The 24659-nt window shown below is 42.1% G+C and overlaps 1 protein-coding gene across 2 annotated transcripts; it reads right to left on the minus strand.

Moving 5' to 3' along the window:
• cyp7b1 (cytochrome P450, family 7, subfamily B, polypeptide 1) lies at positions 1-24344 on the minus strand. 2 transcript variants are annotated; one of them, XM_079243229.1, is made up of 6 exons: positions 24231-24344; positions 5840-5976; positions 2594-3193; positions 1255-1461; positions 1011-1189; positions 1-914 (listed from the first exon to the last, which is right to left on the minus strand). In XM_079243229.1, exons 1-6 carry the CDS (start codon positions 24296-24298, stop codon positions 621-623), a joined length of 1485 nt encoding a protein of 494 aa, XP_079099355.1. In that variant the 5' UTR covers positions 24299-24344; the 3' UTR covers positions 1-620. The 2 variants fall into 2 exon arrangements, with proteins under 2 accessions (XP_079099355.1, XP_079099356.1); XM_079243230.1 differs by lacking the exon at positions 24231-24344 and adding an exon at positions 6895-7054.
• Between the last annotated feature and the right edge of the window lie 315 nt (positions 24345-24659).

Raw genomic sequence — 24659 nt, forward strand, 5'->3', positions numbered from 1 at the left:
AAAAGAGAAACATGTTTATTACGAAACATTCTGAACAGTTTTTCCACAGAACCACACAGATACAGAACAAAACAGGCTGCAGGAGCCGATCAGACCTGGTTTGGATCAGAACAATCAGTCTGAAACAGTCACACTGCTGCCATCTGGATTTAACCAGAACCAGAACCATTCTAGCAGCAAACCTGCAGCTGGAACAGTCTACTTCCTGACATAAGTCTTCAGGTGGCGAACCGGACCAGAGAGATCTGGACTTCGGTAAGCTGGACCAGGGAGAACTGGACTTCGGTTAGCTGGACCAGGGAGAACTGGACTTCGGTAAGCTGGACCAGGGAGAACTGGACTTCGGTTAGCTGGACCAGGGAGAACTGGACTTCGGTTAGCTGGACCAGGGAGAACTGGACTTCGGTTAGCTGGATCAGGGAGAACTGGACTTCGGTTAGCTGGACCAGGGAGAAATGGACTTCGGTTAGCTGGATCAGGGAGAACTGGACTAAGCGTGCATTAGAAGGACTTTGTTAGTATAAATAAAGCTGTGTTGAAGTGATGATGACAGCTTTTGCAGACTGTCCAACATGGCCCCTCTGTCCTGCCGACTCTGCTTGGACATGTCTGGGTTCTGCTCACACGTCTCGCAGCCTGTAGCGGAACCGGACGTCTGTGGATGGCAGCAGGATCCCCAGCCCGGCCCGGCTGGAGTCCAGTGCCGGGCGGTTCTGCCCCTCCTCCAGCTGCAGGTCCAAGTAGAGCAGCAGAAGACACACAAACTGCTTGACCTCGTTGATGGCGAAGTACCGGCCGGGACACATGGAGGACCCGGACCCGAACGGCATCAGGTAGTACCGAAGCTTCTGTCCATCCTTGAAGAAGTCCACTTTTGCTCTGCCGTCCTGCACGAAGCGGTCGAAGCGGAACTCCTGCAGAAATAGGAAGAAAATTCAGCTGTTGTCACGGTTCCAGTCCTGGTTCTGGTCCAGCAGAGTCCAGAAGGAGCCAAGGCTCCCCATGGGTACCTGCGGGTCCTCGTAGATCTCGGGGTCCAGGTGCATGCTCTGAGGGTACAAGGCGATGATGTCTCCGCTCCTGACATCCATGGAGCGCTGGGTGTCCAGCTGCAGGGTGAAGTCCTCCTGCGCCACCCGGATGTTGGTGGAGGCCGAGGACAGGCGGAGACTCTCGCTGATGGAGCTCTCTGTGGAGGACGGAGGACCGTTACCACTCATCTCCACGTCAGAAGGTCTGACAGCGTCTACGTACCCAGAAAGGTGAGTCGGTCCAGCTGCTCTCTGCTGAGCATCACGTCTCTGTCCACCCTGAAATCCACATCCCCGTCTCGCAGGACCTCCAGGACCTCCTGGTGGACCGCTTGCAGGGCTTCGGGGTGGCTCAGCAGGAAGTACACCACCCAGAAGGTGGCAGGGAGGGTGTTCCCCACCGAGGCCCAGAGGATGGCAAAGTGGTGGGCTAGAACCAGAACCAGGAGTCAGAACCCAAACTCTGATCCACATTATCAGTCCCGATCTAGAACCTATAACCAGGGTCTGGACTCTGGATCCTGATCCAGGGTCCCGATCATGTAAGTCCAGTCCTCTCTAAGACCAGGACCAGGACGCTTCCCACTCACATCCTGATTGGCTCATCAGTTTATAGGGTGGCTCGATTATGACAAAAATTATAACCACGATTATTTTGACTGAAATTGAGATCTGGATTATTTAACACAATAATCCAGTATATTTAAACAACGCTGCACGTCGTGGTGTTCTAGACTCCGTGTCGTGCATTATAACCGTCTAATGGACGGTTCCAAGTTGTTTAATCTGCTTTTACCGCTTATATAGGAACTATTTTACGTTGGCCTGGATGTACGTTTTATACCAAACAACCGCTGTCAGGCTGCAGCGCGTTTCTCTCATTCACCTGTTAAAAGACGGCTGATCTGAACCAGCTGGTTAACGCGTTGCTATGGTAACGCCCCGTAACGGAGGGATATTACAGTGTTTAACTGGCTGAACTATGTATAGGAAAATAATGCAGCCAGTTGTCACTGACAATGGTATAAACTATGTTTAGGTGAACTTCCACAACCTACTGCAGTTATTCTACATTGACCTGCAGCCGGAGCCGACTGAGACTGGCCGCCTGGGAGTGCTTTAGGACGGGAGAGGCTCCCGCTGCTCCTTCCTTACAGTAACTGCAGAACAATATGTGCCTTCAAGTCAGTCGCCAAAACACCAGAAAAGTCTCTAATAACTCCAGTAAAAGCTGCTAGATTTGTCGCTTTTAACAAAAAAAGTCTCCAGATTTAGCGAGAAAGTCTCCAAGTTGGCAACAGTGTCTGAATGAAAGCAAAGCGGCTGTGGGAGGAGTTTACACCACAGCGCTGCAACGCCAGAGACGCTCAATTAGCAGCTTAAGACAGCAGGAGAGGAAACTGCAGAGAGAAAAATAATCACACACTTTTAGTTTTATCATCGTTGGAAACCCAGATTGTACTGAGATTAAAATCCGTTAATTGCCCAGCCCTATCAGCTGATGAATGACGTCGGAAGGGAACATCTGCAGGACGGATCTGGACCAGCCGAGTGTTCTGTACCTGCTTTGTCAGTGTCGCTCAGAGCCGGGTGGAGCTCGAACAGCTCCATCCGTCTCCGGATGAACTGGGATGTGTTGGACCAGTGCACCATCCGTTGCGGCAGGAAGTAGCTGATGAGCTTGTGGCGGATGTTCTTGGTCTGTCCAAGCAGCCGGATGGGGATCTGAGCTATGAGGAGTGGAAACATGTTGTCAAACTTGATAAAGTCATGTCTCAGAACCTCCATGTCGCCGTGGCGGCGGCTGGTTGCCGGTTTGCCGTAGATGGTGAGGAAGGTGGCTTCAAACATGATGGAGGAGCAGAACTCGTACAAGCTGCTGCTCTTCCAGCTGTCGCCGCGACCAAAGTGTTCCTCCCGGAACACCAGCATCAGGTTCTCCATCATGCTCTCTGTCAGCGGTGAGAGGCTGTCACCCTGCAGGAGCTGGAAAGACCGCTTGATCTGCTCCCACAGGCCAGGGAACGTGCTGCTGAGGACGGGTGGGTAGCCGAAGGTTGGGGGAACCACTTTATTAGTGAATGTGTGGAAGTCCAGCTGGCGGCCATGTTTGATGATGCTGGGGTACAACAAGGGGTCCATGATGAAGGTCATGTATTTTCCTGCAGGTCAGAGAACAGGACATGACTAGTAGCGTTTACCTCACTTTTCTCTGCTTTCTGTTAGCGCTTACCTCACGTTTCCCTGCTTTCTGTTAGCGTTTACCTCACATTTCTCTGCTTTCTGTTAGCGTTTACCTCAAGTTTCTCTGCTTTCTGTTAGCGTTTACCTCACATTTCTCTGCTTTCTGTTAGCGTTTACCTCACGTTTCTCTGCTTTCTGTTAGCGTTTACCTCATGTTTCTCTGCTTTCTGTTAGCGTTACCTCACGTTTCTCTGCTTTCTGGTAGCGTTTACCTCACGTTTCTATGGTTTCTGGTAGCGTTTACCTCACGTTTCTCTGCTTTCTGGTAGCGTTTACCTCACATTTCTCTGCTTTCTGGTAGCGTTTACCTCACATTTCTCTGCTTTCTGCTAGCGTCCACCTCACGTTTCTCTGCTTTCTGTTAGCGTTTACCTCACATTTCCCTGCTTTCTGTTAGCGTTACCTCACGTTTCTCTGCTTTCTGGTAGCGTTTACCTCACGTTTCTCTGCTTTCTGGTAGCGTTTACCTCACGTTTCTATGGTTTCTGGTAGCGTTTACCTCACGTTTCTCTGCTTTCTGGTAGCGTTTACCTCACATTTCTCTGCTTTCTGGTAGCGTTTACCTCACGTTTCTATGGTTTCTGGTAGCGTTTACCTCACGTTTCTCTGCTTTCTGGTAGCGTTTACCTCACATTTCTCTGCTTTCTGGTAGCGTTTACCTCACATTTCTCTGCTTTCTGCTAGCGTCTACCTCACGTTTCTCTGCTTTCTGTTAGCGTTTACCTCACATTTCCCTGCTTTCTGTTAGCGTTACCTCACGTTTCTCTGCTTTCTGGTAGCGTTTACCTCACGTTTCTCTGCTTTCTGGTAGCGTTTACCTCACGTTTCTATGGTTTCTGGTAGCGTTTACCTCACGTTTCTCTGCTTTCTGGTAGCGTTTACCTCACATTTCTCTGCTTTCTGGTAGCGTTTACCTCACATTTCTCTGCTTTCTGCTAGCGTCTACCTCACGTTTCTCTGCTTTCTGTTAGCGTTTACCTCACATTTCCCTGCTTTCTGTTAGCGTTTACCTCACATTTCACAGCTTGCTCTTAGCGTTTACCTCACATTTCTCTGCTTTCTGTTAGCATTTACCTCATGTCTCTGCTTTCTGTTAGCGTTTACCTCACGTTTCTATGCTTTCTGTTAACGTTTACCTCACATTTCTCTGCTTTCTGGTAGCGTTTACCTCACGTTTCCCTGCTTTCTGTTAACGTTTACCTCACATTTCTCTGCTTTCTGTTAACGTTTACCTCACATTTCTCTGCTTTCTGTTAGCGTTTACCTCGCGTTTCTCTGCTTTCTGGTAGCATTTACCCCATGTTTCTCTGCTTTCTGTTAGCGTTTACCTCACGTTTCTATGCTTTCTGTTAACGTTTACCTCACATTCCTTTGCTTTCTGTTAGCGTTTACCTCACGTTTCTCTGCTTTCTGTTAGCGTTTACCTCACGTTTCTATGCTTTCTGTTAACGTTTACCTCACATTTCTCTGCTTTCTGGTAGCGTTTACCTCACGTTTCTCTGCTTTCTGTTAGCGTTTACCTCACATTCCTTTGCTTTCTGTTAGCGTTTACCTCACGTTTCTCTGCTTTCTGTTAACGTTTACCTCACGTTTCTCTGCTTTCTGTTAGCGTTTACCTCACGTTTCTCTGCTTTCTGTTAGCGTTTACCTCACGTTTCTCTGCTTTCTGTTAGTGTTTACCTCACGTTTCTCTGCTTTCTGTTAGCGTTTACCTCACATTCCTCTGCTTTCTGTTAGCGTTTACCTCACGTTTCCCTGCTTTCTGTTAGCGTTTACCTCACGTTTCCCTGCTTTCTGTTAGCGTTTACCTCACGTTTCTCTGCTTTCTGTTAGCGTTTACCTCACGTTTCTCTGCTTTCTGTTAGTGTTTACCTCATGTTTCTCTGCTTTCTGTTAGCGTTTACCTCACGTTTCTCTGCTTTCTGTTAGCGTTTACCTCACGTTTCTCTGCTTTCTGTTAGCGTTTACCTCACATTTCCCTGCTTTCTGTTAGCGTTTACCTCACATTTCTCTGCTTTCTGTTAGCGTTTACCTCACGTTTCCCTGCTTTCTGTTAGCGTTTACCTCACGTTTCTTTGCTTTCTGTTAGCGTTTACCTCACGTTTCTCTGCTTTCTGTTAGCGTTTACCTCACGTTTCTCTGCTTTCTGTTAGCGTTTACCTCACGTTTCTCTGCTTTCTGTTAGCGTTTACCTCACGTTTCTCTGCTTTCTGTTAGCGTTTACCTCATGTTTCTCTGCTTTGTGTTAGCGGTTACCTCACGTAACTCTGCTTTCTGTTAGCGTTTACCTCACGTTTCTCTGCTTTCTGTTAGCGTTTACCTCATGTTTCTCTGCTTTGTGTTAGCGGTTACCTCACGTAACTCTGCTTTCTGTTAGCATTTACCTCACGTTTTTCTATTTCCTCTTAGCTTTTCTCTCACGGTTCTTTACTTTTTGTTGTTTACCTCAAATTTTGTCTGTATTCTGTTAGCTTTTACCTCACGGTTCACATTTTTCTTTTAGCATTTACCTAACAGTTTCTTTTTCCTTTCTGTTCGTGTTAAACTCGTGTTTCAGAACTAACCTGCTAACAGGACCGTAAACACATCTCCAAACTTCCTCCTCTGTTTTTCGAGGAAGCCATGAGCATCTTTCCCGAACTCCAGAGCATTGCCAATGAAAGGAATCCATCCTTTTAATAAAGGAGGCTCTCCAGGTCTTCTGCAGGAGGAAGACATGAAATGTATACATTGTTTAACTTTCAAAATAGTTTTTTCTTTTTGAAATAAAACTAAAACTTAGTTTGTCCAGGAAGAACAGGAGAAGAGATCTACAACGATTAGAGGAAGGGATACATCTGTATCATCTGTATATTGTTACAGGAGGTGGAGAAATTATGATAAAATAGAAATAAAAGGGTTCTAAGTTCTTTTTTTTTCTTTTACCAGCAACACTTAGAATCTTTTCAAAGGTAAACAAAGTCAGGGATGCGAGTCTGAGGTTAAAACAAAAGTCGTCACAATCATCAGTCACTTAATCGTCACTTAATGGCTGACAAGTTGTGATTTTGCCTTTGATTCGTTTCTCCAGCTCTTTTCCTTCGTTCATCAGCCTGCTGCATCCTGACAGTAGATGTTCTTATTATCTGGAATTTTACCTTTGTGGTTTTTTTTGGGGCGGCTGTAGCTCAGGAGGAAGAGCAGTTGTCCTTCAACGGGTAAGTTGAGGGATCGATTCCAGGCTTCCCCTGAAATGCCGAAGTGTCCTAGGGCAAGACACTGAACCCCCGATGTGCCTATCGGGGTATAAGTGTGTAGAATGAGTGTGTGTGTGAATGGGTGAATGTGACAAGTAGTGTAAAGCGCTCTGAGTGGTCTGTATGACTAGAAAAGCGCTATAGAAGTACAAGTCCATTTACCATTTTTTCTGTGTGGTTGTACTCCTGGAGCTGACACACACCTACTTATTCATCTAAAGCCCCTCCAGATGTTTTACAGGCTTTTTTTTTTTGCTCCTGTTCCAGCTGTTTACAGATGTGTTGCTGCATCAGTCATAATTTGTTTTTGTTTTTGTGAAACATCTGCTCCTGCTTTTCTTTCCTGTTTGTTGTCTATGTTCCCTTCACGGTTAATTATTCACCTCCCGGACTTTGGAGTTCAGGTGTCCCTGTCCTTTGTTCTGGTTTCACAACAGACTGAAAGGAACTCCCTTTCCTGTACGTTTGGGTTTTTCTTTTCGGCAACAGAAAGTTTGTCTTCGTGGTTCTGGAGATTGAAGTTCAGAACTTGTCCAGATTCCGACATCAGGATCCTGTAACTATGAAAACAGGCTGGCTCCAGACTCGCATCGCGATTGTAAATCAATTCAGTAACTCTAATCAAACAAAAACAAGATGTTTTATCCGTTTACACAAAATATATTTGAACTCTAAATGTTGACGCATCATGATGCGACATGCTAACAATACATAAACGTTACGCATCATGATGCGACATGCTAACAATACATAAACGTTACGCATCATGATGCGACATGCTAACAATACATAAACGTTACGCATCATGATGCGACATGCTAACAATACATAAACGTTACGCATCATGATGCGACATGCTAACAATACATAAACGTTACGCATCATGATGCGACATGCTAACAATACATAAACGTTACGCATCATGATGCGACATGCTAACAATACATAAACGTTACGCATCATGATGCGACATGCTAACAATACATAAACGTTACGCATCATGATGCGACATGCTAACAATACATAAACGTTACGCATCATGATGCGACATGCTAACAATACATAAACGTTACGCATCATGATGCGACATGCTAACAATACATAAACGTTACGCATCATGATGCGACATGCTAACAATACATAAACGTTACGCATCATGATGCGACATGCTAACAATACATAAACGTTACGCATCATGATGCGACGCGCCGACGATGTACATTTAAATGAACTAATATCAATTGATGCATTGATTCAGAACAACAACAAACCGCTCTGCATCCATTTCTGAAAAAAAAAAACAAAAAACATCAAAATAAAAAAAAAAAAACAGAATCTTAAATAAACACAAATGTTATTTATGTTTACAGACATAACTTCACCAGCAGCACTTATGTTCTCTCCAGGTTCTGGTTCCAGATTAGTTTAACCGCTGACACTGTAAGATCTGCTGGAGGACTGTTTTAATCCGACATGGTTCTGGTCTGGTTCTATGACCAGTAACGCCTCCCTTTGGAATGTGCTTATCTGTTTTCCTGGGAAGTCTTGTTGGGACGATGCCGTCCTGCATCTGACCTACTTCTGAAGAATAGGAAGTGTCTGCGAGACAAAGACTGCGACTGAAACCCAACACGTCTGGTTTTGCTTGTAACAGAGAGCTGAATCCTTACAGCAGCTGCTTACCGTGGTCCAAGCATCTGGTCCGGTCCTGATCCAGATCCACGCAGCTGATCCAGAGTCCAGATCCAGAGTCCTGATCCAGATCCACGCAACTGATCCAGAGTCCTGATCCAGATCCACGCAGCTGATCCAGAGTCCTGATCCAGAGTCCTGATCCAGATCCACGCACCTGATCCAGAGTCCTGATCCAGATCCACGCAGCTGATCCAGAGTCCTGATCCAGAGTCCTGATCCAGAGTCCTGATCCAGATCCACGCACCTGATCCAGAGTCCAGATCCAGAGTCCAGATCCAGAGTCCTGATCCAGATCCACACACCTGATCCAGAGTCCTGATCCAGATCCACGCAGCTGATCCAGAGTCCAGATCCAGAGTCCTGATCCAGATCCACGCAACTGATCCAGAGTCCTGATCCAGATCCACGCAGCTGATCCAGAGTCCAGATCCAGAGTCCTGATCCAGATCCACACACCTGATCCAGAGTCCTGATCCAGATCCACGCACCTGATCCAGAGTGATGATCCAGATCCACGCACCTGATCCAGAGTGATGATCCAGATCCACGCACCTGATCCAGAGTGATGATCCAGATCCACGCACCTGATCCAGAGTGATGATCCAGATCCACGCACCTGATCCAGAGTGATGATCCAGATCCACGCACCTGATACAGAGTCCTGATTCAGAGTCCTGATTCAGAGTCCTGATCCAGATCCACGCAGCTGATCCAGAGTCCTGATCCAGAGTCCTGATTCAGAGTCCTGATCCAGATCCACGCAACTGATCCAGAGTCCTGATCCAGATCCACGCACCTGATCCAGAGTCCTGATCCAGAGTCCTGATCCAGAGTCCTGATTCAGAGTCCTGATCCAGATCCACGCAACTGATCCAGAGTCCTGATCCAGATCCACGCACCTGATCCAGAGTCCTGATTCAGATCCACGCACCTGATCCAGAGTCCTGATTCAGATCCACGCACCTGATCCAGAGTCCTGATCCAGAGTCCTGATCCAGAGTCCTGATCCAGATCCACGCACCTGATCCAGAGTCCAGATCCAGAGTCCAGATCCAGAGTCCTGATCCAGAGTCCTGATCCAGATCCACGCAGCTGATCCAGACTGATGATCCAGATCCACGCAGCTGATTCAGAGTCCTGATCCAGATCCACGCACCTGATCCAGAGTCCTGATCCAGAGTGATGATCCAGATCCACGCACCTGATCCAGAGTGATGATCCAGATCCACGCACCTGATCCAGAGTCCTGATCCAGATCCACGCAGCTGATTCAGAGTCCTGATTCAGAGTCCTGATCCAGATCCACGCACCTGATCCAGAGTCCTGATCCAGATCCACGCAGCTGATTCAGAGTCCTGATCCAGATCCACGCACCTGATCCAGAGTCCTGATCCAGATCCACGCACCTGATCCAGAGTCCTGATCCAGAGTCCTGATCCAGATCCACGCAGCTGATTCAGAGTCCTGATCCAGATCCACGCACCTGATCCAGAGTCCTGATCCAGAGTCCTGATCCAGATCCACGCACCTGATCCAGAGTGATGATCCAGAGTCCTGATCCAGATCCACGCACCTGATCCAGAGTCCTGATCCAGAGTCCTGATCCAGATCCACGCACCTGATCCAGAGTCCAGATCCAGAGTCCTGATCCAGATCCACGCACCTGATCCAGAGTCCTGATCCAGATCCACGCAGCTGATTCAGAGTCCTGATCCAGATCCACGCACCTGATCCAGAGTGATGATCCAGATCCACGCAGCTGATTCAGAGTCCTGATCCAGAGTCCTGATCCAGATCCACGCACCTGATCCAGAGTGATGATCCAGATCCACGCAGCTGATTCAGAGTCCTGATCCAGAGTCCTGATCCAGATCCACGCAGCTGATCCAGAGTCCTGATCCAGAGTCCTGATCCAGATCCACGCAGCTGATTCAGAGTCCTGATCCAGAGTCCTGATCCAGATCCACGCAGCTGATTCAGAGTCCTGATCCAGAGTCCTGATCCAGATCCACGCAGCTGATCCAGAGTCCTGATCCAGAGTCCTGATCCAGATCCACGCAGCTGATTCAGAGTCCTGATCCAGAGTCCTGATCCAGATCCACGCAGCTGATTCAGAGTCCTGATTCAGAGTCCTGATCCAGATCCACGCACCTGATCCAGAGTCCTGATCCAGAGTCCTGATCCAGATCCACGCACCTGATCCAGAGTCCTGATCCAGATCCACGCACCTGATCCAGAGTCCAGATCCAGAGTGATGATCCAGAGTCCAGATCCAGATCAACGCACCTGATCCAGAGTCCTGATCCAGAGTCCTGATCCAAATCCACGCACCTGATCCAGAGTCCTGATCCAGAGTCCTGATCCAGATCCACGCACCTGATCCAGAGTGATGATCCAGAGTCCTGATCCAGATCAACGCACCTGATCCAGAGTCCAGATCCAGAGTAATGATCCATAGTCCTGATCCAGAGTCCTGATCCAGATCCACGCAGCTGATCCAGAGTCCTGATCCAGATCCACGCAGCTGATTCAGAGTCCTGATTCAGAGTCCTGATCCAGATCCACGCAGCTGATTCAGAGTCCTGATCCAGATCCACGCAGCTGATTCAGAGTCCTGATCCAGAGTCCTGATCCAGATCCACGCAGCTGATTCAGAGTCCTGATCCAGAGTCCTGATCCAGAGTCCTGATCCAGAGTCCTGATCCAGATCCACGCAGCTGATTCAGAGTCCTGATCCAGATCCACGCAGCTGATTCAGAGTCCTGATCCAGAGTCCTGATCCAGATCCACGCAGCTGATTCAGAGTCCTGATCCAGAGTCCTGATCCAGATCCACGCACCTGATCCAGAGTGATGATCCAGAGTCCTGATCCAGAGTCCTGATCCAGATCCACGCACCTGATCCAGAGTGATGATCCAGAGTCCTGATCCAGAGTCCTGATCCAGAGTCCTGATCCAGAGTCCTGATCCAGATCCACGCAGCTGATTCAGAGTCCTGATCCAGAGTCCTGATCCAGATCCACGCAGCTGATTCAGAGTCCTGATCCAGAGTCCTGATCCAGATCCACGCAGCTGATTCAGAGTCCTGATCCAGAGTCCTGATCCAGATCCACGCACCTGATCCAGAGTCCTGATTCAGAGTCCTGATCCAGATCCACGCAGCTGATCCAGAGTCCTGATCCAGATCCACGCAGCTGATTCAGAGTCCTGATCCAGAGTCCTGATCCAGATCCACGCAGCTGATTCAGAGTCCTGATCCAGAGTCCTGATCCAGATCCACGCACCTGATCCAGAGTCCTGATCCAGAGTCCTGATCCAGATCCACGCAGCTGATTCAGAGTCCTGATCCAGATCCACGCAGCTGATTCAGAGTCCTGATCCAGAGTCCTGATCCAGATCCACGCAGCTGATCCAGAGTCCTGATCCAGATCCACGCAGCTGATTCAGAGTCCTGATCCAGAGTCCTGATCCAGATCCACGCAGCTGATCCAGAGTCCTGATCCAGAGTCCTGATCCAGATCCACGCAGCTGATTCAGAGTCCTGATCCAGAGTCCTGATCCAGATCCACGCAGCTGATTCAGAGTCCTGATCCAGAGTCCTGATCCAGATCCACGCAGCTGATTCAGAGTCCTGATTCAGAGTCCTGATCCAGATCCACGCACCTGATCCAGAGTCCTGATCCAGAGTCCTGATCCAGATCCACGCACCTGATCCAGAGTCCTGATCCAGAGTCCAGATCCAGAGTCCTGATCCAGAGTCCTGATCAGAATGAGCAGTCGAGGCTTCATCAGGAACATGTACATTGACTGGGAAGCCTCCCGAGTAGCGCGGGGTTTTTTGTGACTCGGGTTTTGGTTCCGTTTCATGTCATATTCCCCGCCATGTTACACGGAAAAGTTACTCTAACATCACAAAATACCGTCACAGTCTCCTGGAGCCGGTTGAACCCAGGAATATCTGCTTCCCAGTCTGTGTTGTAACTAAACTTTCTGTTCTTTTGCTGCGGTCGTCTCCCTCCATGATCGATTGGTGTATTCATTTATTTATTTCCGTCAGTGGGTGCACCGGTGCATCCTACATGTGCATTAAGTCCCGCCTCCTAGTTTGATTGACATGGGTGGAACTTAAATCCGCCGTCAAACCTTTTGCCACACACAGTTAGTAAAATCCAGTTTTGGTTTGTTTGGGGTTTTTTTTCCTTCACAAAAGTGAAGCCTGGTCGTAACGATGCGGGACAGCGCCTCGTGTTTTGGGACGTGTGAAAAGTCATAGAAATACGGGACGATCCCGCACAAAGCGTGACATCTGGCTTCATGTCTAACCCTGCAGCACCAAACCCGGCGTACGCCAGTTCTAGTCCACTTCTGGGAGTTAGATTTTTCTTTTCTTTTTTAGCATTTAAGCTTTTTGAAAAACTTAAAATTCATCAGGTAGAATAAAAGACCAAGAATAAGACTTACAATTGTGATGTCTGCTAAAGGAAGAGGAGGCCTTGCATTGCATTATATTTGAAAAAAAAGTCGCCTCAAAAGAAAAATATGGTGAAGAGCAGTTTAGACGCACAACGCCACGCCGCGCGTCACGCTGGTCACTCGCCTCTGTGTTCACATTGAAGTGGACGTGATTTGGATTTTACTATCAGACATGTACTACAGTTGTACTACTAACAGTACTACAGTAGTACTACTATCAGACATGTACTACAGTTGTACTACTAACAGTACTACAGTAGTACTACTATCAGACATGTACTACAGTTGTACTACTAACAGTACTACAGTAGTACTACTATCAGTACTACAGTAGTACTACTAACAGTTCTATTGTAGTACTACTAACAGTACTACAGTAGTACTACTAACAGACATGTACTACAGTAGTACTACTAACAGTACTACAGTAGTACTACTATCAGACATGTACTACAGTTGTACTACTAACAGTACTACAGTAGTACTACTAACAGTACTACTGTAGTACTACTAACAGTACTACAGTAGTACTACTAACAGACATGTACAACAGTTGTACTACTAACAGTACTACAGTAGTACTACTATCAGTACTACAGTAGTACTACTAACAGTACTACTGTAGTACTACTAACAGTACTACAGTAGTACTACTAACAGTACTACAGTAGTACTACTAACAGTACTACAGTGGTACTACTAACAGTCATGTACTACAGTAGTACTACTAACAGTACTACAGTAGTACTACTAACAGACATGTACTACAGTAGTACTACTAACAGTCATTTACTACAGTAGTACTACTAACAGACCTGCACTACAGTAGTACTACTAACAGTCATGTACTACAGTAGTACTACTAACAGTACTACAGTAGTACTACTAACAGTACTACAGTAGTACTACTAACAGTACTACAGTACTACTACTAACAGTCATGGACTACAGTAGTACTACTAACAGACATGTACTACAGTAGTACTACTAACAGTACTACAGTGGTACTACTATCAGTACTACAGTAGTACTACTAACAGTCATGTACTACAGTAGTACTACTAAAAGACCTGTACTACAGTAGTACTACTAAAAGACCTGTACTACAGTAGTACTATTAACAGTCATTTACTACAGTAGTACTACTAACAGTCATGTACTACAGTAGTACTACTAACAGTCATGTACTACAGTAGTACTACTAACAGACCTGTACTACAGTAGTACTACTAACAGACCTGTACTACAGTAGTACTACTAACAGTACTACAGTAGTACTACTAACAGTCATGGACTACAGTAGTACTACTAACAGACATGTACTACAGTAGTACTACTATCAGTACTACAGTGGTACTACTAACAGTCATGTACTACAGTAGTACTACTAACAGTTATTTATTACAGTAGTACTACTAACAGACCTGTACTACAGTAGTACTATTAACAGTCATTTACTACAGTAGTACTACTAACAGACCTGTACTACAGTAGTACTACTAACAGTCATTTACTACAGTAGTACTACTAACAGTTATTTATTACAGTAGTACTACTAACAGTCATTTACTACAGTAGTACTACTAACAGTTATTTATTACAGTAGTACTACTAACAGTTATTTACTACAGTAGTACTACTAACAGTTATTTACTACAGTAGTACTACTAACAGTTATTTACTACAGTAGTACTATTAACAGTCATTTACTACAGTAGTACTACTAACAGACATGTACTACAGTAGTACTACTAACAGACATGTACTACAGTAGTACTACTAACAGACATGTACTACAGTAGTACTACTAACAGACCTGTACTACAGTAGTACTACTAACAGTACTACAGTAGTACTACTAACAGTACTACAGTAGTACTACTATCAGACATGTACTACAGTTGTACTACTAACGGTACTACAGTAGTACTACTATCAGTACAACAGTAGTACTACTAACAGTTATTTACTACAGTAGTACTACTAACAGACATGTACTACAGTAGCACTACTAACAGTCATGTACTACAGTAGTACTACTAACAGTACTACAGTAGTACTACTATCAGACATGTACTACAGTAGTGCTACTAACAGTACTACAGTAGTACTACTATCAGTACTACAGTAGTACTACTATCAGACATGTACTACAGTTGTACTACTAACGGTACTACAGTAGTACTACTATCAGTACAACAGTAGTACTACTAACAGTACTACAGTAGTACTACTATCAGACATGTACTACAGTAGTACTACTATCAGTACTACAGTAGTACTACTAACAGACATGTACTACAGTAGTACTACTAACAGTACTACAGTAGTACTACTAACAGACATGTACTACAGTAGTACTACTATCAGTACTACAGTAGTACTACTAACAGTTATTTACTACAGTAGTACTACTAACAGACATGTACTACAGTAGTACTACTATCAGTACTACATTAGTACTACTGACAGACATGTACTACAGTAGTACTACTAACAGTACTACAGTAGTACTACTAACAGTCATGTACTACAGTAGTACTACTAAAAGACATGTACTACAGTAGTACTACTAACAGTCATGTACTACAGTAGTACTACTAACAGTTATTTACTACAGTAGTACTACTAACAGACATGTACTACAGTAGTACTACTAACAGACCTGTACTACTGTAGTACTACTAACAGTTATTTACTACAGTAGTACTACTAACAGACATGTACTACAGTAGCACTACTAACAGTCATGTACTACAGTAGTACTACTAACAGTACTACAGTAGTACTACTACCAGACATGTACTACAGTAGTGCTACTAACAGTACTACAGTAGTACTACTATCAGTACTACAGTAGTACTACTATCAGACATGTACTACAGTTGTACTACTAACAGTACTACAATAGTACTACTAACAGTACTACAGTAGTACTACTATCAGACATGTACTACAGTAGTACTACTAACAGTACTACAGTAGCACTACTATCAGTACTACTGTAGTACTACTAACAGTACTACAGTAGTACTACTAACAGACATGTACTACAGTTGTACTACTAACAGTACTACAGTAGTACTACTAACAGTACTACAGTAGTACTACTATCAGTACTACAGTAGTACTACTAACAGTACTACTGTAGTACTACTAACAGTACTACAGTAGTACTACTAACAGACATGTACTACAGTAGTACTACTAACAGTACTACAGTGGTACTACTAACAGTCATGTACTACAGTAGTACTACTAACAGTACTACAGTAGTACTACTAACAGTCATGTACTACAGTAGTACTACTAACAGTCATTTACTACAGTAGTACTACTAACAGTCATTTACTACAGTAGTACTACTAACAGACATGTACTACAGTAGTGCTACTAACAGTACTACAGTAGTACTACTATCAGTACTACAGTAGTACTACTATCAGACATGTACTACAGTTGTACTACTAACGGTACTACAGTAGTACTACTATCAGTACTACAGTAGTACTACTAAAAGTACAACAGTAGTACTACTAACAGTACTACAGTAGTACCACTATCAGACATGTACTACAGTAGTACTACTATCAGTACTACAGTAGTACTACTAACAGACATGTACTACAGTAGTACTACTAACAGACATGTACTACAGTAGTACTACTATCAGTACTACAGTAGTACTACTAACAGTTATTTACTACAGTAGTACTACTAACAGACATGTACTACAGTAGTACTACTATCAGTACTACATTAGTACTACTAACAGACATGTACTACAGTAGTACTACTAACAGTACTACAGTAGTACTACTAACAGTACTACAGTAGTACTACTAACAGTACTACAGTAGTACTACTAACAGTCATGTACTACAGTAGTACTACTAACAGTCATGTACTACAGTAGCACTACTAACAGACATGTACTACAGTAGTACTACTCTCAGACATGTACTACAGTAGTACTACTAACAGTACTACAGTAGTACTACTAAGACATGTACTACAGTAGTACTACTAACAGTACTTCAGTAGTACTACTAACAGTACTACAGTGGTACTACTAACAGTCATGTACTACAGTAGTACTACTAACAGTACTACAGTAGTACTACTAACAGTACTACAGTGGTACTACTAACAGTCATGTACTACAGTAGTACTACTAACAGTCATTTACTACAGTAGTACTACTAACAGACCTGCACTACAGTAGTACTACTAACAGACCTGTACTACAGTAGTACTACTAACAGTACTACAGTAGTACTACTAACAGACCTGTACTACAGTAGTACTACTAACAGTACTACAGTGGTACTACTAACAGTCATGGACTACAGTAGTACTACTAACAGTCATGTACTACAGTAGTACTACTAACAGTTATTTATTACAGTAGTACTACTAACAGACCTGTACTACAGTAGTACTATTAACAGTCATTTACTACAGTAGTACTACTAACAGTTATTTATTACAGTAGTACTACTAACAGTCATGTACTACAGTAGTACTACTAACAGTACTACAGTAGTACTACTAACAGACCTGTACTACAGTAGTACTACTAACAGTACTACAGTAGTACTACTAACAGACCTGTACTACAGTAGTACTACTAACAGTACTACAGTAGTACTACTAACAGTCATGGACTACAGTAGTACTACTAACAGACATGTACTACAGTAGTACTACTATCAGTACTACAGTGGTACTACTATCAGTACTACAGTAGTACTACTAACAGTCATGTACTACAGTAGTACTACTAACAGTTATTTATTACAGTAGTACTACTAACAGACCTGTACTACAGTAGTACTATTAACAGTCATTTACTACAGTAGTACTACTAACAGTTATTTATTACAGTAGTACTACTAACAGTCATTTACTACAGTAGTACTACTAACAGTTATTTACTACAGTAGTACTATTAACAGTCATTTACTACAGTAGTACTACTAACAGTCATTTACTACAGTAGTACTACTAACAGACATGTACTACAGTAGTACTACTAACAGACATGTACTACAGTAGTACTACTAACAGTCATGTACTACAGTAGTACTACTAACAGTCATGTACTACAGTAGTACTACTAACAGTCATGTACTACAGTAGTACTACTAACAGTTATTTACTACAGTAGTACTACTAACAGACATGTACTACAGTAGTACTACTAACAGTACTACAGTAGTACTACTAACAGTTATTTACTACAGTAGTACTACTAACAGACATGTACTACAGTAGCACTACTAACAGTACTACAGTAGTACTACTAACAGTTATTTACTACAGTAGTACTACTAACCGACATGTACTACAGTAGTACTACTAACAGACATGTACTACAGTAGTACTACTAACAGTACTACAGTAGTACTACTAACAGTCATGTACTACAGTAGTACTACTAACAGACATGTACTACAGTAGTACTACTAACAGACATGTACTACAGTAGTACTACTAACAGTTATTTACTACAGTAGTACTACTAACAGACATGTACTACAGTAGTACTACTAACAGACCTGTACTACAGTAGTACTACTAACAGTACTACAGTAGTACTACTAACAGTCATGTACTACAGTAGTACTACTAACAGACATGTACTACAGTAGTACTACAAACAGACATGTACTACTGTAGTACTACTAACAGACCTGTACTACAGTAGTACTACTAACAGACCTGTACTACAGTAGTACTACTAACAGACCTGTACTACAGTAGTACTACTAACAGACCTGTACTACAGTAGTACTACTAACAGTCATGTACTACAGTAGTACTCCTAACAGACATGTACTACAGTAGTACTACTAACAGTCATGTACTACAGTAGTACTACTAACAGTACTACAGTAGTACTACTAACAGTTATTTACTACAGTAGTACTACTAACAGACATGTACTACAGTAGTACTACTAACAGACATGTACTACAGTAGTACTACTAACAGTACTACAGTAGTACTACTAACAGTTATTTACTACAGTAGTACTACTAACAGACCTGCACTACAGTAGTACTACTAACAGTACTACAGTAGTACTACTAACAGTACTACAGTAGTACTACTAACAGTCATGTACTACAGTAGTACTACTAACAGTACTACAGTAGTACTACTAACAAACATGTACTACAGTAGTACTACTAAACATGTACTACAGTAGTACTACTAACAGTACTACAGTAGTACTACTAACAGTACTACAGTAGTACTACTAACAGTACTACAGTAGTACTACTAACAGTTATTTACTACAGTAGTACTACTAACAGACCTGCACTACAGTAGTACTACTAACAGTACTACAGTAGTACTACTAACAGTACTACAGTAGTACTACTAACAGTCATGTACTACAGTAGTACTACTAACAGTACTACAGTAGTACTACTAACAAACATGTACTACAGTAGTACTACTAACAAACATGTACTACAGTAGTACTACTAACAGTACTACAGTAGTACTACTAACAGTACTACAGTAGTACTACTAACAGTACTACAGTAGTACTACTAACAAACATGTACTACAGTAGTACTACTAACAAACATGTACTACAGTAGTACTACTAACAGTACTACAGTAGTACTACTAACAGTACTACAGTATTACTACTAACAGTCATGTACTACAGTAGTACTAATAACAGTACTACAGTAGTACTACTAACAGTTATTTACTACAGTAGTACTACTAACCGTCATTTACTACAGTAGTACTACTAACAGTCATTTACTACAGTAGTACTACTAACAGTTATTTACTACAGTAGTACTATTAACAGTCATTTACTACAGTAGTACTATTAACAGTCATTTACTACAGTAGTACTACTAACAGACATGTACTACAGTAGTACTACTAACAGACATGTACTACAGTAGTACTACTAACAGTCATGTACTACAGTAGTACTACTAACAGTCATGTACTACAGTAGTACTACTAACAGTCATGTACTACAGTAGTACTACTAACAGTTATTTACTACAGTAGTACTACTAACAGACATGTACTACAGTAGTACTACTAACAGTACTACAGTAGTACTACTAACAGTTATTTACTACAGTAGTACTACTAACAGACATGTACTACAGTAGCACTACTAACAGTACTACAGTAGTACTACTAACAGTTATTTACTACAGTAGTACTACTAACCGACATGTACTACAGTAGTACTACTAACAGACATGTACTACAGTAGTACTACTAACAGTACTACAGTAGTACTACTAACAGTCATGTACTACAGTAGTACTACTAACAGACATGTACTACAGTAGTACTACTAACAGACATGTACTACAGTAGTACTACTAACAGTTATTTACTACAGTAGTACTACTAACAGACATGTACTACAGTAGTACTACTAACAGACCTGTACTACAGTAGTACTACTAACAGTACTACAGTAGTACTACTAACAGTCATGTACTACAGTAGTACTACTAACAGACATGTACTACAGTAGTACTACAAACAGACATGTACTACTGTAGTACTACTAACAGACCTGTACTACAGTAGTACTACTAACAGACCTGTACTACAGTAGTACTACTAACAGACCTGTACTACAGTAGTACTACTAACAGACCTGTACTACAGTAGTACTACTAACAGTCATGTACTACAGTAGTACTCCTAACAGACATGTACTACAGTAGTACTACTAACAGTCATGTACTACAGTAGTACTACTAACAGTACTACAGTAGTACTACTAACAGTTATTTACTACAGTAGTACTACTAACAGACATGTACTACAGTAGTACTACTAACAGACATGTACTACAGTAGTACTACTAACAGTACTACAGTAGTACTACTAACAGTTATTTACTACAGTAGTACTACTAACAGACCTGCACTACAGTAGTACTACTAACAGTACTACAGTAGTACTACTAACAGTACTACAGTAGTACTACTAACAGTCATGTACTACAGTAGTACTACTAACAGTACTACAGTAGTACTACTAACAAACATGTACTACAGTAGTACTACTAACAAACATGTACTACAGTAGTACTACTAACAGTACTACAGTAGTACTACTAACAGTACTACAGTAGTACTACTAACAGTACTACAGTAGTACTACTAACAGTTATTTACTACAGTAGTACTACTAACAGACCTGCACTACAGTAGTACTACTAACAGTACTACAGTAGTACTACTAACAGTACTACAGTAGTACTACTAACAGTCATGTACTACAGTAGTACTACTAACAGTACTACAGTAGTACTACTAACAAACATGTACTACAGTAGTACTACTAACAAACATGTACTACAGTAGTACTACTAACAGTACTACAGTAGTACTACTAACAGTACTACAGTAGTACTACTAACAGTACTACAGTAGTACTACTAACAAACATGTACTACAGTAGTACTACTAACAAACATGTACTACAGTAGTACTACTAACAGTACTACAGTAGTACTACTAACAGTACTACAGTATTACTACTAACAGTCATGTACTACAGTAGTACTAATAACAGTACTACAGTAGTACTACTAACAGTTATTTACTACAGTAGTACTACTAACCGTCATTTACTACAGTAGTACTACTAACCGTCATTTACTACAGTAGTACTACTAACAGACATGTACTACAGTAGTACTACTAACAGACCTGTACTACAGTAGTACTACTAACAGTACTACAGTAGTACTACTAACAGTACTACAGTAGTACTACTAACAGTTATTTACTACAGTAGTACTACTAACAATCATGTACTACAGTAGTACTACTAACAGACCTGTACTACAGTAGTACTACTAACAGACATGTACTACAATAGTACTACTAACAGTCATGTACTACAGTAGTACTCCTAACAGACATGTACTACAGTAGTACTACTAACAGTCATGTACTACAGTAGTACTACTAACAGTACTACAGTAGTACTACTAACAGTTATTTACTACAGTAGTACTACTAACAGACATGTACTACAGTAGTACTACTAACAGACATGTACTACAGTAGTACTACTAACAGTACTACAGTAGTACTACTAACAGTACTACAGTAGTACTACTAACAGTACTACAGTAGTACTACTAACAGTTATTTACTACAGTAGTACTACTAACAATCATGTACTACAGTAGTACTACTAACAGACCTGTACTACAGTAGTACTACTAACAGACCTGTACTACAGTAGTACTACTAACAATCATGTACTACAGTAGTACTACTAACAGACATGTACTACAGTAGTACTACAAACAGACATGTACTACAGTAGTACTACAAACAGACCTGTACTACAGTAGTACTACTAACAGACCTGTACTACAGTAGTACTACTAACAGACATGTACTACAGTAGTACTACTAACAGTCATGTACTACAGTAGTACTACTAACAGTCATGTACTACAGTAGTACTACTAACAGTTATTTACTACAGTAGTACTACTAACAGTACTACAGTAGTACTACTAACAGACCTGTACTACAGTAGTACTACTAACAGACCTGTACTACAGTAGTACTACTAACAGTACTACAGTAGTACTACTAACAGTACTACAGTAGTACTACTAACAGTCATGTACTACAGTAGTACTACTAACAGACATGTACTACAGTAGTACTACTAACAGACCTGTACTACAGTAGTACTACTAACAGTACTACAGTAGTACTACTAACAGACATGTACTACAGTAGTACTACTAACAGACCTGTACTACAGTAGTACTACTAACAGTACTACAGTAGTACTACTAACAGACATGTACTACAGCAGTACTACTAACAGTACTACAGTAGTACTACTAACAGACATGTACTACAGCAGTACTACTAACAGTACTACAGTAGTACTACTAACAGACATGTACTACAGCAGTACTACTAACAGTACTACAGTAGTACTACTAACAGACCTGTACTACAGTAGTACTACTAACAGACCTGTACTACAGTAGTACTACTAACAGACATGTACTACAGTAGTACTACTAACAGACATGTACTACAGCAGTACTACTAACAGTACTACAGTAGTACTAAGTGTACGGCTGGTCAGTATTTATGCAGATCATTTCTAGATTAAAGATAATATTATAAGTATTATGGACCAGGCCTGATGCTGGAAAACATGTCTCACAGAGGAAAAGTGTAAAAGTACCACAATAATAATAACAGTAATATAGTACTATAATGATAATAATAATAGTAATATTAGTACTACACTGTTAAATTAGTCTGGTAATGAGCTATATAAGTCTAAATGTAGAACTTTTTCTGTTTTTAACCCTTCCATCCATCGTGGTCCTGTAGAGCGCTCCTATTTATAAGCTTTTTTTATTGCATATTCATGAATGAGGGCAATTTTGTAAATAAACCACTTCAGTGGGGTTTTTTTTGTTTTGTTTTGTTTTTTTTTACAAAAATATGAAAAGTGTTGCATTGTTTTATTATTAATTCATGCACGAAAGGGTTAATGAACTTTAACTTTCTCTATTTACTTTTCAGTGTTATTTTAATGTCCAGCAATGAGGCTTGAAGTTCATAAAAGTGTCTCCACTTTGAATTTGGCAAATGTGGATTTAATTTAGAACTTGCTGTGTTTGTTTTTGTCATCTGTGTGCGATAAAACTATTAATCTACAGATCAGTTTATAGATCTACATGTAAGTGTCAGCCATGTTTTTATCCCATATTTACAGGACAAACTGACAGCAAGTCATTCAGGGAGGACCCCCATTTACTCTGTTCCACTTAAAGCCCTGCATCCATCCTGCATCCATCCTACATCCATCCATCCATCTTACATCCATCCATCCATCTTACATCCATCCTACCATCCAGCCAACATCCATCCATCCATCTTACATCCATCCTACATCCATCCATCTTACATCCATCCATCCATCTTACATCCATCCTACCATCCAGCCAACATCCATCCATCCATCTTACATCCATCCTACCATCCAGCCAACATCCATCCATCCATCTTACATCCATCCATCCATCTTACATCCATCCTACATCCATCCATCTTACATTCATCCATCCATCCAGCCAACATCCATCCAGCAATCTTACATCCATCCATCCATCTTACATCCATCCTACATCCATCCATCTTACATTCATCCATCCATCCAGCCAACATCCATCCAGCAATCTTACATCCATCATACATCCATCCATCCATAAAACTTTTATAAACTTGAATACATTCCTCCAAACTCGAACAGAATCATAAGAATCGATAATATAGGTATGAGAATCAAAAACAAAACTGATCAGAAGGATTGATGGAGAATTTCACAGACAGCAATCAGAACCGAACCGAACCACCCCTGTTTGAAGCCAAAAATTAAACAGAACCTGAACTGCAGAACTTTTCCTTCTGTGTTATCCAGTTAACAACAAAGTGGCGGTCCGGGCCCAGTGGCAGAACCGGGCCAGTCGGTCCGGAACCACTAACCTGGTTCTGCTGCGGAGGACGAGCAGCAAGACGAGGAGGCCGATCAGAAGGAGCAGCGGCAGGGACATAGTCCGACATGAACACCTCCTCCAGAAGAACTCACAACGCTTCCTCCTCCAGCGGAACCAGCATTTAAAGACACGTACTCCACTCGCTTCCGGTCCGCGCCTTCAAAGTAAAGGTCCTGATGCGTAGGTTTAAACTTTTACAAAGTTGGCTCGGCTCTCTTAGAAGAATCGCCTCTTAAACGGGTTTTCATTTCTCATCTTTGGCAGCTGAAACTTAACGGAAATATTTAGTTCAGACTTTTCAAAAAATATTTAATTTTATCTTTATTTATAAATAACAACTGAACATAGAAAGACATCATTTAGGTTGTATTCATAATTTTTGTTCAGCTTTTACCCGGATTCCTTGATGTCACCTTAC

Source organism: Telmatherina bonti (genome assembly GCF_933228915.1).
Source record: "Telmatherina bonti genome assembly, chromosome: 7".
Classification (NCBI taxonomy): Eukaryota; Metazoa; Chordata; class Actinopteri; order Atheriniformes; family Telmatherinidae; genus Telmatherina; species Telmatherina bonti.

Excerpts from the sequence above, each read along its gene's own strand:
- cyp7b1 (XM_079243229.1), bottom strand. The coding sequence starts at position 24,298 with ATGTCCCTGCCGCTGCTCCTTCTGATCGGCCTCCTCGTCTTGCTGCTC. Across the intron at positions 3,194-5,839 it reads GTTTACGGTCCTGTTAGCAG|GAAAATACATGACCTTCATC; the intron begins GTTAGTTCTGAA and ends TCTGACCTGCAG. Across the intron at positions 915-1,010 it reads AGATCTACGAGGACCCGCAG|GAGTTCCGCTTCGACCGCTT; the intron begins GTACCCATGGGG and ends CTATTTCTGCAG.